Source organism: Ciconia boyciana, chromosome 2, assembly GCF_034638445.1.
Source record: "Ciconia boyciana chromosome 2, ASM3463844v1, whole genome shotgun sequence".
Classification (NCBI taxonomy): domain Eukaryota; kingdom Metazoa; phylum Chordata; class Aves; order Ciconiiformes; family Ciconiidae; genus Ciconia; species Ciconia boyciana.
The window spans coordinates 140,963,065-140,979,997 of NC_132935.1; the positions used below are offsets into that span (position 1 = coordinate 140,963,065).

Here is a 16,933-nt window from a genome sequence, read left to right on the forward strand (position 1 = left end):
AATGCTTGCAACACCATTGTAGCCCCAGGCTTAGTTGGTAAGCTTTGCGTATTTTTAGGTTGTGTGGTCCAAAAGTTTACAAAATATCGACCGTTCACTTCAAGCAAGTTAAGCCGGCAGTCAGAGATTCCCACTTCCAGTTCTGTAGCACGTCACTTCTAACAAAATAAAATAGGAAATTCCATACCTGGGAAGAAAGCAGCATAGCTTCCTTTGTTTTAAGAACTGGTGAGTCAGCTGGACAAAGAGCTCAAGAATGCAGTCATACATGTTTAAATGTTTTGCATTATTTTGATTCCTGTCCCCTTGGGTCCTGCCATCTAATGGCATTGTTTTTGCGAGAAAAAGGTATTGCGCTCGTGATTTTTGAAGTGGATGCATCGTGTATCTCACAAAATTAATTAGAAAGTCTTAATTTTTATGTGAAGATGCAGAAAATAAATGTTAGTTTAGGACAGAGTATTGAAACATAGTTGGCAAATCTGTATTAGTGTTTAAGCGTAAAGTGAGCTAATATAACGGGTTTAAAAAAGCTAAAGAAACAAATACGTATAGGCAGTGGTAGCACTTGAAGTGGTAGCACAAAGTTTGTTCTCAAAATGGAATGTTTAAGTACTCTCATTAAATATAATAACACAAAATTGCTGTAAAAATTGCCTGTTTCTAGGTGGTGATCTCTACATATATTTGTTGATTTGTTTAGTTAATACCAAGTTACTCGATGCATTGAATTCTCTATTTCCGTGTTACAGGTCTGTTACCGCAGCTATTAGGAGTAGCACCAGAGAAGGCCATAAAACTTACTGTGAGTTTGCAAATGGATTGTTTTCACATTTCTCCACATTGTGAAGTCCATCTAATTACAATTAGCACGTTAAGGATTTTTATCCTTAATGTGTCAGCAACATGGTAGAGTGTATTCCATCATTTTTGCTTGATACAAACTTAATTACAAAAAGCACAAAGCAACTGTTTATATCTGACTTGTGAACATTACAAGGGGCATACCAGTCACATGCAGATATATATATGTACATTTTAAGAATCTTACTGAAAACTTATTTTTGGACTCGCTCCAAAATATAACAAGCTTATTCAATTTGTTCAGCTCATCTGCTTATTTGCTAGTAGTGCAGGCCTTTGGTTTCACTTCTTAGCAAAAATGAATAACTATTTATTGGACTTGGAGGGCTTTTGTTTTTGTATCTCCACATGGTTCCTGTATGTTTAACTCTAGTGCAACAGGAGATAATATGAGCATGTAGTGAAGTGTTGGTAAGAAAGGAACTTCTTTGCATGCATTTTTTTTCCTAAATGTTTTACTTCTGTAATTTTGTTATATCTTGAATGATTTTAAGGCACTGAAGAATTTCTTACTATAATCCAATCTTAATGTATTGGTTATTCACCAATAAGCTTGTATTCGCCAAAGCTAGTAATAAGCATTTTAAAAAAATAAATGTACTTAATGCTGTTAATTGAATTGCTATTGTGTTAAAACTCACTATTGAACATTCTGATATTAATTTGAAATTATATTTAAATTTGTAAATGTAGCAAGCATTTCTAAAATCTTAAATGATTTTATCATTAATTTTCAGATAATGATTTTATTTACTGATTGTTATCTTTTTTCAATAATAAATAATTGAATTATGCTGCAAATCTTTGTTAGAAAGAAACACATAGTCAGCTTTACAATATTTAATATAAAATCTAAGATTTGTTTGATATCTGTTAGCTTGGTAGCTTCATGGATGTGTTTGTATTTTCAGTTGCACAGAATTTGCAGCTGATGAGTGTTTTCTCCAACCTTTTAATTTATTAGCTTTCATAACTGTTTGTTTTTTAAGGTTAATGATTTTGTGAGAGATAAGTTTATGACTAAAGATGGCTCTGTCCCACTGGCTGCAGAAATTCTTGCTGGTGGCTGTGTAAGTATCTTTAATTTCCTTCATATGAGATTCATGAAAGTGCAGTGTGTAAGAGTAACTATGTGGACTAAGGCCTCTGTTTAACCACAGATCCGGTTCAAGAGCAGACTCTACTAGAGCATCTCAATTCTTTCCTAGATAGGCCAGCCGTTCTTGATGAAAGGGTAAATGTTTCTGTGCATCGTGCCTTTTAACTGCGCTGTATAATTCTCACAGCTTAGAGTTTGTTTCCTTAATAAAGAATGTGTCTTTATTCACGTTGGCTGTAGCTTATGGCCTAAAGAGGATTCATGCTAACCTTTCCAGAAGTTAATAATTAGTAACTACTTTGTGGCACCCACTCTGCCACGTCACTTCTTTCCTGATGTGTTATTGCGCCCACTAATTTTCACTTTTTGCAGTGATACTGGCTTTTTGAAATGGCAAAAACTACTCATGCTTCTTTGAGTTCATAGCAGACGTAGGCTGTGTAATGTTAACTCAGTACATAATGCATTCCTGAATGTAGGCTGTATTTAAAACCCACTAAGTTTTTAAGAGTGTTTTGCTTGCACAAAGTAATATCTTAATGAACAACTGGCATATTACTGGGTAAATGATAATACTTCACGGTTTGGTCTAGTTCTGTCCGTATTACAGCTTACTTTATCTGGTGTATTGATTTTGTTCAAGCAAATGTAAATACTTTAGGTAAAATGAATAGTTGTTCAAAGGCCAGTGCACTTTACAGATAAAGAACACTGTTTATTTAAACTGGCTTTGATCACTGGGGCAGAGCAATGTTGGTATATTTTCAATCTATCTTTGTTTCTGCTGTCATAAGACAGATGAGATCACATTTTCAAGCAGCTTCTACCTGTGTTGAAAACTACAGTGAGCAGCAACTTAAAAACAAATGCTTGTGTCTTAACCTCAGTAGGTGCAGAGATTAGTGCTATATGTGCTTGCAGAAAGCGTACCACGATTATCTAAGCCTCAGGGTGCAGTGGCTCAGTTGCGTTGCAGGCTGAGAAGCCCTGGCTTTCTGTAATTCTCAGGAGATGGGGCAGGATTTGGCTGCTGTCTCACTGCTCCTTCTGTTTGATCACTGACCTGTTGTAGACTGCCAGGTAGGATCCCCTTGTTCTGTAACTTTAGGAGCATTCAGGGGAGAAAAAAAGAAAGGGGGGGGGAGAAGAATGTGGGTCTCTAAAGCCCTAAATAAAAAGCATGCTGTAAATGAAGGAAAAATGCAATAAAGTGCTTGCAGAGTAAAAAGTATTTGCCCCTTACACTAATAAAAAGTCTTATGAACATAGCAGCCATAGAGAATTCAGCAAAATTTTCATTTAAAATGTCATTTGATCTAGAGTTTTTATTTTTACAGACTGCTGTGAATTTTTTAATGCAGTACAAAAAGCACTCTTTACAGAGACCCGTCATTCATGAGAATGCTGCAGCAAGCTTTTTGCCAGTAGTTCATTGTAAACTAAGGATCTGCTTTAAGAGATAGGTGGCTTCAGACGTATTTTAAACATGCTGTAAATGTTGGCTTGTCCTATTTGGTATTTGAAATGTATATTAACAGTGAGATGCTGCATAAAGTTGTAGCAGTAGACGTGCGGTGGCAGAATGCCCTGAGTTTTCTTTTAACTGGAGTGCTCCACTTAAGGGCATAGTCTAGTGCCAGGTAGATAGGTTGGAACTTGTCTTTTCTGCAGGTGGTCTTTGTTGGGGTTTTGGTTTGTTGGTTTTTTTGGGTTTTTTTTTTTGTAATTTTAAACCCAATTCAGACTAGCAACAGAGACTCTCATTACAAGTGGTGCCTAGTTTTTTGGGATGAATTTTTCTCTCATAGTGTAAATATATGCATATAACATGAGATGCCCAAGACAGGCTTTTTCCTATAGCTTTCATTATTGTATTGGCCTAACTTTTTGTCTCCGTTTAAGCCAACATGAAACCTGCGATTTCACTGTGGAAACAGTAAGGACACTGTTGAATGCTTTTGAAAATTTTCAGTCTTGGATTTTTGCCTCATTTCACAATGTAGTAATCGCTTATGTGGGAGGCGAGAAGACAGGAGTGCATGATGTGTTAGAGTCTAAAAAGGGGCAGCCAGCTAAGAGAAGTTTTATAAAAGACACCTGCCCTATCACCTTTCCACTCTCCACATCTAATTCTCAGCTGTGATTGTGTTACAAACACAGATTTTAAATTGTCCTTCTTCTGTGCTTCTGTTTCCTCGGAGTGTATTCATTGCTTATGCAAGGGCTGTGTGCTGGGATGCATGCTAGATTTTAATGTTTTAAATACCAGCCCTGTAAGTACAGTATAGCATTAATACCTAAGAAAGGGAGGACCTTGCAGATACTTGGATGGTTTGGGTTGTTCAGCAACACAAAGGGCTTTGAAGGGGTCAGTATCACCTGAGTAGCTCCACTCCGCTGTTTGCCCAACCATTGCCAGGCGTTGACTTTTAAGTCCTCAAGGAGTTCACTTTGCATCATAATTACTGAGAATTAGTACACATGGCTGACTTTTGCACTTGTAACTAAAGCTGATTGTTTCATTGAACAAGTCTTTTTCTGTTTTGTAAACTGTTTTCTCTCCTGGAAAAAAAAAAAAAAGAAGAAAAGAAGAAAATAGATCTTTTACTTCATGACCTCGTGGCACTTAGTTCAGTTAACAGCCTGTTTCATAGCTTTTTATTATGTGAAGATGAAAGTGATAGGCTGGTTGAGATTTTTTTTTGAGACCCCCAAGAAGGTATAAATTAAAAGTATAACCTTTATATTTTTATACAGAATCTTTAAGAGGGTTGTTATGTAAATGACTAAGTCAAAATTTCCATCTCCTTTGTTTGTAAGAAATTTTCCTAGTGACTATGGTATTTGTTACCCATAAAAATATATGTAAGTTTCAGATTTGCACAATGCCTGACACCCACCATGAACTCTGGTCTCTGCGGTGCATTTAGGACTCTCATCACTCGTGCGAATCCTATATGGCCCTTATCATTATTAGACTAGTAAAAAGCTTCAGTTCCAAGACATAGTGTAATGATACTGTAGAGCCAGGATCTGCTGAACATCTAAACCACAAATCTGACTTAACCTCCTTGAATGAAAAAGTACACAAATATGCTAGGTTTGATTTCTGCTAATGCTGGAAGTTACCTTCAGGGATTCTTTGAAAAAAGGATGATCTTGGGTAAGGTGTAAGTACAACCTGAAATCTTTTTTTTACAGTGGCAATAATCTTGAAGTTTCTGTAAGATTTTTTTCACGGTCTTTCAATTTATTTTATATTTTAAATAAAAAATAATCACTAGTCATACCGAGTTTAGCTGCTTGCTTCTTTTAAACTTCATTCACTCAAAAGCTTCTGTGAAAAGTAACCTGATTTTTTTGATACAGCACTGGTCATTATTCTTATTTTTGAGTTATGTTAACCAATTGAAAACTCTGTTTGTAAAAGTGGCATAAATATTATTTTGGGGGTTTTGAGGTGTTGCCTTTAACACTAAGCTTGTAGGTGAGACAGTTGTTTTGCTTAGTTCCTTAAATAAAGCAGTTCCACATTTAATTGAAAAATTTACATTGTGTGTCTGGAAGTAACTGGAAAAGAGATGCAAAGATGCAAAATAAAGAGTGATCATAAAATACATACAAAATATTAAGAAAAACAGAATAAGTATTATAGCATGACTAAAAAGAAATAGCTATATAATACATGTTGCCTTGTCTGCATATAGTAATACAATTATATAGGTAAATCGGAGGCTTAATGTTCAGCAAGAAAAGGGAAAAACATTTTGCTTTATGAACCTTTCCTTCTGCTCTCCCTCCTCTTTCTGAGCACACGCAGTCTTTTCCTTCCCAGCTGCTCAGTGTGTGCTCACTATTAGCCAGTTTAAATCATGTAGCACAGTACAATTACAGACCCCGTACAGATCTGCTTTTATTTAAGTTGTCAAGACAATTTTAGTCATATTTCTAGAGAGTTTATAGTAATCGTAATAAAGTTAAAACATATTGGACCTGCTTAGACAACCTCCACTCTGCTATGGAACATAAAAATTAGATACAGTTAAGATGGAGTTCATCTAGAAAGTGCAAAATCCTGTCCAGAATTAATTTTTATAAAGGAATGTGATGTGAAAGTCCAGATGAATTGTGCCAAATAAGCAATCCAGTGCAAATAGTTTTATTAAGCTACTTACAACATTTATTTTATGTTTCAGAGAGTAATAAAGATAAGTCCACATCTGAGCTGCATTTTCTGTGTTGCATTGCAGTAGAGGTAGAGGGTGGATGGACTGCAATTCCCACACTTCTTAGATATCTTGCTTGCAAAAATTCAGACGTTTCTAAGTTGTAGGCTAAAGGAGACTGAAGGTGTCATTCTTGCTTTTGTTATTCAGAAACCTAAATCTGATAAAATTCTATCCTATTTGGCAAGGAAGGCTGAGCTATGAGTAAGGGTAAAATGAAACTGAGCATTTTATATGCTGGGGAAAAAAAATCTCTGCATGTGTATCTGAAAAAAAATGAACAACTGCTATCACACAGAAAAGTTTTGGTCTAGTTTATTGAAATAGTTAAGTAATGATGATCTTCTTGATGATTGCTCATATTAGCTTTGAAAGCAAATGGCATAGATCTCTTGAACTCTTAACAGATTTATTCTCAGAGGTCTATTCTCCCTGTAGTCAGGGAATGTAACTTCCATTACTTTCAAAGGGAGTTCTACCTGCACATGTAAAAGCCCAACTTTCACATTTCTTGTTTAAGGAAAGGTTCAGAAGCTCCTAATACTTTTTTTTTTTCCTTGATTAAATTTAAAGCTATTTTCTTTTTATGTAAAATTTATGTTGTTAAATAAATTAATTAGATTTAAAGTCTATTTAATGTAATTAATATAATGTAACAGAATATACTATAATTAATTAGGTATTTTTAAAGTATGGTTTTCTCCTCTGAACCACTGTAATTGTAGTTATTTTCAGCATACTGAAAATAATTTAAACTAATTGTAATCTTTTGGTACAAAAAACCCCAGCTAGATCTGGACTTAAATTTAACTTCACATTTGCAAACCTGTTGTGTTTCAACACTGCTCTGTTTTAATTGTCTCTGATTAATTTTAATCTAATCTTATATTTAAGCCTTATAATGAAGTTTGGGAAGGCAACATACAGTAACATGATAGCCTTTCCAAGAGGTTATACCAAAGGGTGGGGAAGTTCCTGGTGTAGAGTTCCTGCTTTTTTTTGACCTCACCCCACATTTCCTTGCAGGTTTGGAAGTTTTAAAAAATAGTTTGCTGAAATTTTTCACCCAGTCATACCTGTTTAAACTGGCCTTTCCTGAAAGCAGTAAGGAGTTATGCAGAACATGATGTCACTCTATTTTGAATTTTCCTTTTGGATTAGTTAATTTAATTTTAATTTTTTTCCAAAGATATTTTCCCATAACAAATTAGAAGTGCTTTCCCCTTTTGCTTCCCCTCTCCTCTTCCTTTTCATTTCCCTTCTCCCCTAAAAAGAGAGAGAGAGAAAGGGAGAGAGGGGAATTTTTTTCAAACTGTGAAACAAGGAAGGATGGATAGGTTTAGGTTGATATGTTTCTGATTGCAGAACAGGACAATTCTGAACTATGAAAAAGCCCAATTTTTTCCAACATACTGAATTTTGAACTGAATTCTTCCCATTTGAAATGTATTAAATTTTTACTATTGTATTAGAAATAATGACTGCAAAATTTTATATGAACATACATTACAGCTTAAAACATATAATTGTTTTGACAATTGTATTTTATTACACATCCCTTTCTCCTATTACTACTTCTTTTACAGGCAGTAAAATATTTTAGTGTTTACCAGTGCAGGTTAAAAAAAACCAACCCAAAACCAAAGCCTCAAACTCAAATCAGGAATTAAAATCTAGCTTTCTGTGAGAAAAAGGAAGATATTTATGATGTCACAGTAATTTATGATGTGACCAAGAAATAATGGGTCACAGTTTTAATACAGCTACCATGCCTTAAGACTTGAAAGGTCTGTAAATCATTAGATGATTCTACAACTAGTCAAAATAGACAAGTGGAGCAGACAGAGCCAAATGCTAACATCTTTGACAGGTCTCTAACTTAATTGCTTTTATAATGCCAATCAAGTAGGCTCCACTTTGATTTTTTGGCGAGGCTTCTGAGAACTGAATTACCTATAACGTGGAAAATATCAAATCCACAATTTTAATTTTTTTCCCACTGCAGACTTGGTCAGTGCTTATAAACAAACCATACTCCTGTTTGTTTCTGTTTAGCCAGGTCATTAATAAACTGTTGTAGGGAAATCGTCACAACTTGTATGCGAGTCTTGGAAATCTATCTGAAGCAGTAGCAGGAATGTACTTCTGTTCAGACTAATTGCAATTCTGTTTATGAGCACTTTTACGTAAGTGTTTGAAGGAGCTTGCTTTACATTTTATGTACACTTGGACATTAACAAGACTCTGCGTTTCTAGCAGTGTTTGCTGTTTGAGCTGCCCAAAGCAAAACCTTAGCCAGACCAAGAGAAGTCTGTCCTCGGAAGACAAGAAAGATTAGCTGGAGAAAAACACAGTTCTGCCTGAGCAGCATGAAAGCTGTTTCTGTGCTAGCCTGGTCGGGGTAGTGAAAAGCAGATGATTGAGGGCTCAGGAAATCTCCTCGTGATCTGAAGAAAAGGTATTTGCTATATGAACTCCCATTGCTAAAGAGCATTATCAGGATCCTGTATAGATAGGACCACAGACGAGAGGACACAAGATAGCATGAGATGGCTTGTCTGGATTTTTGAAGCCTGGCTTTATCAGGAAAAAAGGTAACACAGAACCAAGCTTTTGAGAACCCAGTATGCTTTGCCCTTGACATACAGGGCCACATAATTAAGGTTGTCACCTTTGAAATCTATAAGAAAAACAGTCACTTTGGACAAATGTCTGTTACTCGGTAGCTCTTCTGGTAACAGGCAAGTCCATAGTGAAATCACCTCTGCAGCAGCTCAGCACAATTCATCTGATGCTCTTGGGATCTTTTGCCATACAAACACCAAGACTTTTAGAGGTAGTTTGAAGCACTGCAGTGGCACTCCGTAAATCTGGCCTCTAAGCCTTGTTCTGTCGTAGAGTTAGTATGTGATTTTGTGGTAAATCATTTAATAGTTCTGTGCCTTAGTTGCCCTTTATTATACAATGAGGATGGTAATTCTTCCATTCTTGCATCCCTTGAGTGCATTTTTAATTTAGATTTTTTTTAATGACAGAGAACAATCTTTATTTTGTGTCTGTACAATGCTCAGCCCTCTAGGAAGCTTGACTTTAATTAGGATTAATGGATGCTAGCAAACGCACAGGAAAACAAGCTGCATCTGGAACTGGCAAGGAGTAAGGGCCTGGGACAGTCAGTGTACGATATTCGGTATGACTGAACATGATAAACAGTTGACTAAAATTTTTGGAACTTGTACCTGCTTGTCTTTTTGTAAATTGAATGAGTAACCAAGACATTGTAGATGATTTCTTTTGCAGAGGTTGATTTTGGATAATTATATAATATGTTGCTTATGTATTTTAATGGTTGCCATTAATTGCCATAATTGCTTTCCCTGGATGATATTGTTGGAAAATATTAACACTCTAATAGCAGTAGTAATCCTTTCTTCATCCATAAAGCCTTAAAAGGTGATATGTGACAAGTTGTATGGGATGCAAAAGAAAGATCGAGGCTGACCCTAAATGCTCATAGATGAGAACAGGAAAAAGGCTATGATTTGAAGTAGCTAATAAGGTTAATTAGAGGCACAAGAACAGTTGATGGTCAGTAGCAAGGAAAGGAAAAGAATCTAGTACTTTCTTCTGGGATGGAAAAGACAGAATTTTCTTCCTAAATTGCAAGCTGTATTCTTTTCAGAACCTACACGGAAGCTTTCAAATGGAGATGTGAATGCGCTAGGAGAGTTGGGTCTGATGTGCTCACTTCTTATCTAATCTCATAAGGGCACAAAATGCAGTTACATTAAAAGAACAGGAATTTCTTGTCTTAGTGTAATGACGGGGGTGAAAATCTGTTTATTTTCCAGTAAAGTTTATTACAAGGTGATTTGAACATGTGAAGAAGTAGAAAATATTCTGACTTCTTAAACTAGAGAGTTGTTAAACAAGTAATTTTTTTTCACTACAGAGTGGGTTTTATTTCCCAAAGGACAAAAAAAAAACCCTCAACTATTTCTATTTCTCCCTTCTGTTTGGTAGAGTAGGAAAGTAGAAGGAGGCATGTGATAGACAGTACTGTATTACTGTACAAGACTATACTGCCATCGAGAGGTGTTGGGTGATATCATACCAAGTGCAGAGTTGAAGAACTGCAAAAATGAAAAAAAAAAAAGGCTTGTTTTTAAAAACGCACATGTGTGTGGATGCATAGCTAGCTGTTCATGTGTTAAAGCACATTGAACGTTTTACAGGCATGCAGGTTTCTGGCTATGTGTTTATGAGGAGAGGAGTTATTGGATGACAGACGTATTTCCCTTTTATTTTCTTGCTTTACATCAAACAAGTCCATAAGTGTTTGTGATTAGGTCAAATGTTAAATTCTTTCAGAATAATATGGGCCCTTACAGATAATTATCTATGCAGTACCTCTAGGTATCTACTCCTATAAATAACTCAAAATTGCAGGTTTTATTTTAATCACATGATAATAACTGAGAAGTAATAGATTTGCTTTTACAGTCAGATTATTTGTTTCTTTAAAAATGATTGGAAGAGGTGATAAGGAATTCAGAGTTGAGTGTATTCAAGTTTGTAACTTCAGTATAGAAAAATGGGTGTTACTGGGAACTGTTTATATTAAACAGTCTATAAAGTTGATTTTTGTGACACTTAGTGGAGAAATCATTAAACTTGAGCAACCTGAGCTGAAACTGTGTTTATTCTGGCCAAAAAAATAGTTTTCAAATTCTGACCTTCGGGAGCATATTTTAAAATTTTAAAAGGAGATACACTTTCAACTGCAGAAGTTAGCAAACAAGAAGGCAATGTTCTTCAACTTTTGGCCAAACAGAATGAATGAGCAGGGGGATATGATGTGCTGATGATGTTTTGTCTGTTTTTTTTCCATAACAGTTTATACTAGCACCTTGAAGAGACTGGAAAAAAATAGATTGATGAGATTTCTTTTATTGCATTCACTATGCAAAAACTCAGAAAGAAGATAGAAGCCATGCTATTGTGATTCAAGCTACTGATTTGCAGATCAGGATATCTGGAGACTCTTACAAGTTGTGTGTGTTTGAGCTAGGGGGGCACACACACTGGGCGTACAATTAACCTCTTTACCTCAAATCCCCTTCTTGTAAAACTAGAGTCATTGTACTTTCCTCACAGGAGCACTGAGAGGAAATACCATTAATATTTATGAGACACTTGCATACTATGATGATGAAAAACACAATAGGAGTTACCAGTACTAGACAAGCAAGAAATCATTTCATTAGAGAGTATAGTAGCCATCTCCAGTTTTCTTCCCCCGCATTTTGAGAGTAAGGAGCTGCAGTTACCAGCATAGATGGTTAAATAACAGGGTGATAAAAGCTCCCTACCAGGCGACTGTACTTGTTACTGCTAGAACTGGCTCTGCACTGGTTGATAAACCAGCCTTCCTCTCCATCGCAAAGCAGGCAGGTGGTAGAAACCCTCCTACCGAGACCCTCTGTCAGGTATTGTCTGGCTCATCGCTTTCAGTTATTCACCGTTCGATTTTTGGAGTATATCTTTGATCAAATTTACAGGATGACAAGGGTTGTTCAGGGAGTTCTGGGCTAGTACCTAGGCAGTTCTGTGGAAAGGCTTCACTGGGAATTTCCAATGTCTGTCTTCAGACCTCCTTTGTGGGCAGCAAAACCAATGGTCTTTTTAGTAATGCCTGATGCATGCAGGTCTCAGTGTTTTAAAAATTTGAATGTAGCGAGCTTGGTTGTATGAGGTGGGTAAATAATAGCATCCCCATTTTTCAAATCGCAAGCTGAAGCAGAGGAAGTCTTGTGTGATTTACCCAGAGCCAGAAACATCTAATGCTGCAAGTGTCAACGCAGCCAGGTTGGACATGCAAACATAAACATTTATATGTGCTAGCACCTGAAGTACTTCCCATTCGTTTGAATTCAGAAATGATTTGCTTTTATTCTCCTTTAAAATCAGATATATGTTTCTATTTCCTTTCTTTAAATATGGCATTCCTTATAAACATTTTAATAGATTTTTAAATTGCTCAGTGTTTTGGTGCATTAATAATAATAATAATAAATTAAACTTAATTTTGTTGTCACCTTTTAAATTTTAATATGATTTTCCCATAGTGAAAATTAAAGGAACACTTCCCATGGAGTCATGGCACAATGAACTGCAAGAATATCATACTGAGAGAAAGTAGTTTATTTATGCTAACATAGATCAGTTGGTATGAGTTTTTAAGTAGTGCATTTTAGAAGATGGCTGAGGTATAGCAAACTTGCAAATGAACGTTATCACCTGCAATTGGGATTTTATCCTTTTAAGAAGAAAATATGTGCGATGGTATGTGGGAACGCTTAATATTTGTAATACATAGACCAAAATGTTTATTACATAGGAATTTGTAATTCACCATAAAGACCTTTCCAGGATTTTTTTATTTTGAGACTTTGCTAGATGAGTAGACAAGTAAAAGAAACTGTCTCAGTTTTTTGTTTTGAATGCTTACTTACTTAATATGTTTCAGTTTAAGTGCAAAACTGAAGTCAGCATATGTGCCAAATAATTTATCAGTCTAATTTCTGATGGCAACAAGAATAGCAGTTTTATATGTACCAGGATTCTGGTTTGGTAAAAGCAGTTAAATTAAATTATGCCAATTTGAAAGTCAAAACCAGTTGAGTTACACAAGAGCATGCTTTTTCTGGTCAAAATAGGAAACATTTGGGATATTTTGGGGGTTATGTAAAGACTTTAATTTGTAACCACACTGTGTATGCTCAGTCTAAGTGGTAGACAAGAATAGTTGTTCGTGCGATTTGCCATTTCTTCAGCACATTATTTAAACCATATTACTGTGCATATTTTTTATTTTGAATGATAGTTAATCTGAGCTATGATTAATTCTTTTAACATTTGGATAATTTAAAAAAGATGTGCACATAGTGTTCACATACTAGACATGGCTAGATGCAAGTGCTTTTAAATGCAGCTTATTTCATTTCAGACATTACCTTCGAGAAAAAAATGGTTCTTGTTTTGTTGTGGGGAGGGTGAGGGTTGTCCTTTGCATAGTTGTGTGATTTCAGAACCTACAAAAGGGCGTAGCTGTTGGGCCACATAATTAAGAAATTAACAGAAGTTAGAATGACATTCTGTTGAATTTGGGCCAGGTGGAGTTTGAATGATTATTTTTTGAATACACTTAGGTAACCTCCATGTTACCTTTTTTTTCTTGTTTCAAATTTTTAACTCAGGATCTGTCAGTGTAGCAGAAAGGTTATGCCCTGCAGTACGTATTGTGAATGAAATGAACTTTACTAGAACTAGCAGGGAGTCTAAAATGCTTGCCACTGTTGTGTTTTAAAACTAACTTTCAAAATCAGTTGAGTGATGTCTTCCCAACAAATGGAGACTGACATGTTAAAAACACTTAGCAGTTCTTGATTAATGGAATCCTTCGGTCTGTAGACCTTCTTTATTACCTGGTGCACAAATAATGATGTGGAGCTCAGACTCTTGAATCAAACTGCATTTAATGGCACTGAAACTGGTAGGTCAGTGGGGTTTTAAAAACGTAAAAGATATCTGCTGTTCTGGTCTTTGGAATCCATGTGTTCTTTGTTTTATGAACTCATGCCAAAGTTGAAAAAGCTTCTGCCAGACTTTTACTCTTCAATAGTATGTTTTCACTTTCTAAGTACTGGCATGCACATCTCAGTTTCTTTACTTAGTTACTAATTCTTCCTTTCACTTCATTACTTGCTTTACAGTGTTCTTGGCTTGTCAGTATTGCATAAATTGGTGATGGTGAATGTATTCTTGCAGCAAGAATTGAGCTAGTGTCTGTCTGATGTACTGCAGTGTCCTGCAGTGGCCGACCTGCTTCCTCTCTGTTTTCCCTGACCACTCATCTCGTGGCGGGGTAGGTTTCATACCTTGTGAGCTGCAGTTTATTAACTAATACTAAAACTCTTGTCTGCTAATAGCTTAACTGACTGCAGCAGGATTAAAAATGTCTTCTCTTGAATGTAACAGGATGTACACTGCAAATAATATAACAGCTTAATGTACTGCCTTCCACTTTTAATTTCAGGCTGGAGGTTCTCAAGTGATCTTTACCAATCCACTGGAAATTGTCAAGATTCGATTACAGGTGGCTGGAGAAATTACTACTGGTCCACGAGTTAGTGCCCTCACTGTATTACGGGACTTAGGCTTCTTTGGTCTCTACAAGGTATGCTTTTTTATATATATATACATGCATTAAAAGCCAATTATGAATATTTCAAGTCAAAACATAATTTCATTGTTCTCAGAAACATTCATAGGTGGATGTAATTGAACTTTTAAAAAAAATCTTCCTTATTATGTGATATTATATCTTCATTTTTCATTTCTAACTAAGGGAAGAAACTGTCTCATGTTTTTGAGCATGTGGTTCTTGTGGGTCTTACTAAGATTTATTTTCTCATTTCAGCAGGTGTAAGTGTTGTTCACTGAGGATTAGTTTGTGATTCCTGATGTTCTGCCTGGTGTAAAAATAAACTTATTTTCATCTGCTTCATGGTATAGAGCTTACAGTTTTGGAGCTGTGCTTTTGCTCTTCTGTGTTTGATTCAGCAACTTTCCCAGATGTCATTGTTAATCTGGTGATGGGAATTAATTGCAGCACAATAATAGTGAAGAAATACAGACAGTGGGAGCCCAGAATAAAAATAAACTACTAAAGCAAGCTTCTCCTTGCTAGTTTAGAAGAACATTGCCATGAATAAGATCAGAAAAAGCAGCTTTTATGAGTGTATACTACAAACTCTACAATTCTGCTTTCTACATTACTGTCCTCACATAGATACATAAATATGTAGAAGTAAAGTTAGGCTTAATGTTAGACTGCAACAGGATTAGAAACATCTTCTGTTGAATCTAATAGGACATACACTGCGAATAATTTAAAGGATTACCATACTGCCTTCTACTGTTAGATGAAGGAGTCTAGATATGGGGGAGTATGAAAGGTCTTGGAGTACTGTGAGATAGCCATTACACACAGTATTGAAACAAAAACTGTAATTAATGCCATATACTGCAGAGCACCGTGTGGTGTTTCTTCAGATTCTGCAGCCTACTTCTTGGGAGAAAGCTTTCACGCTACCCATTTGTCCCAGTATTTCCAGTGCAGCAGGCAGTATTCCTCTGTTTCTTATTTATAGCAGCGCAACTGTAGATTGAAGATGCTTCAAAAACCACCAAATGAGCCCCATCCCCCTCCTCCACAATATTTAAATTCTATCTCCATTTTTAAGCATCCAATCCTTTTAAATTGTTCTGTTAACATTACAAAGAGGAAGCCTGCCTGCGAGTGATGTATGTATGTTTTGGCCTGGAGAGAAGTTGCAGGTCTGAATAGGATTTAATGGGGAGTTGTTTTTCCCTTTAAATTGACTTGCTAATTTTTTGGGTGTTTTACTGAAGCTGATGCTATTGTGTAAACTCCTAGTAAGTGGCATTATGGTGTTGATCAGGTCAAAATTTACAACTGAAAACATGTATATGGTAAACAGTCTGCATCCCTGAGGCTGTGCAGGAATGGAGGGCAGCTACTGACTTTTGCTTGGACTAGTAAAAATAAAACATAAAATGAGAAAGAGTGATGAACTAGTTTACTAAAGTTAGCATTTTTAGAGTTGTTTTTTTTTTTTCCCTGAATACCTGCTTTTGGTGGCTGAGCAGCATTGGCTACATTTTTCCATTTTTAAATGGCATTAATGTCTTGGGTTGTATTAAGAATTATTTCTGTTTTCTAGAGTAGTTACTTGCTGAATATTTGTAAGGAATACACCTGAACAGGAGCTGGTTACAGCACTATGTTGCATTGAAACAGGCAGTTATTTAATCACAAGCTACACAGTTTGGTTGGTTCATTCATTAAGTCCATTTAGCTCCACAAAAAAGGCCACAGAAGGGTTTTGTTTTGGTTTTACTCTTCTGTTGTCTCTGTTTCTGTCTCTCTCCACCCCTCTACTCCGCTCCTTGTGTTCATGTCCTTTTGTATGTCCAATTTGGATTCATTGCCTACAAAAACTTGACTGATTTGACAAAACTAGAGAATTTAACCTGGCAATCACAGTCATCCACCCAACAGAGCACAAGCCATGTCAGAAGGCTTGTGTCCAAGTGCACCCTTAGTCACGGCTAGCTCTGTCATTGGGCAGGTTTGTGCTATTGTCCACCGAACACTTTGGCACTGTAGCCAAAAAAAAAAGGCAATCTTGTCTGCCCTCTCTCTCAGCAAGAGTGTTGGTGCAGCCACATAATGATCTGGAACAGGAAACTCATTAAAACTAAAGCCTCCTCCTCCTTACAGCTTAGTTTATTTTGAACCCAGACCAGCTCAGTCTGTAGCTCCTCAGGACGGTTGTACCCAGGCAAAGGGAGAAATAGCTTCATGGCATGGGAAACCCATCAGTCTGTATCAGAGGAGTTTTATACTGCCTTGAGGTGCTTGTGGAACAGCAGTCTTAGAGGCAAAAGTAGTCCTCTCCTGAATGCTTGTGCTGAAGCTGGCAGTGCTGGTGAGGCCAGGCAGGGATTAATAACTCATTGCATCAAAGTCACCAGCCCCAGTAAATGCTACCCAGAGACATCTATGGTCTAAAATGAATTTCAGACAAGGCTAGATTTGGTAGGTGCTACCTTCTCTGGTGGTGCTTCTAGTAAATTAATTTAGTGAGTATAATGA

At 36.3% G+C, this 16,933-nt stretch overlaps 1 protein-coding gene across 3 annotated transcripts in view; it reads left to right on the forward strand.

Annotated features, from left to right (window-relative positions):
* The window catches only part of SLC25A13 (solute carrier family 25 member 13), a 102,505-nt gene that overhangs the window by 69,674 nt on the left and 15,898 nt on the right, over nt 1-16,933 (forward strand). For all 3 annotated transcript variants that reach the window (XM_072854241.1, XM_072854240.1, XM_072854239.1), the window contains 3 exons: nt 753-805; nt 1,854-1,934; nt 14,288-14,428. In XM_072854241.1, the coding sequence (XP_072710342.1) occupies nt 753-805; nt 1,854-1,934; nt 14,288-14,428 (275 nt within the window). The remainder of the gene's footprint in view (nt 1-752; nt 806-1,853; nt 1,935-14,287; nt 14,429-16,933) is intronic.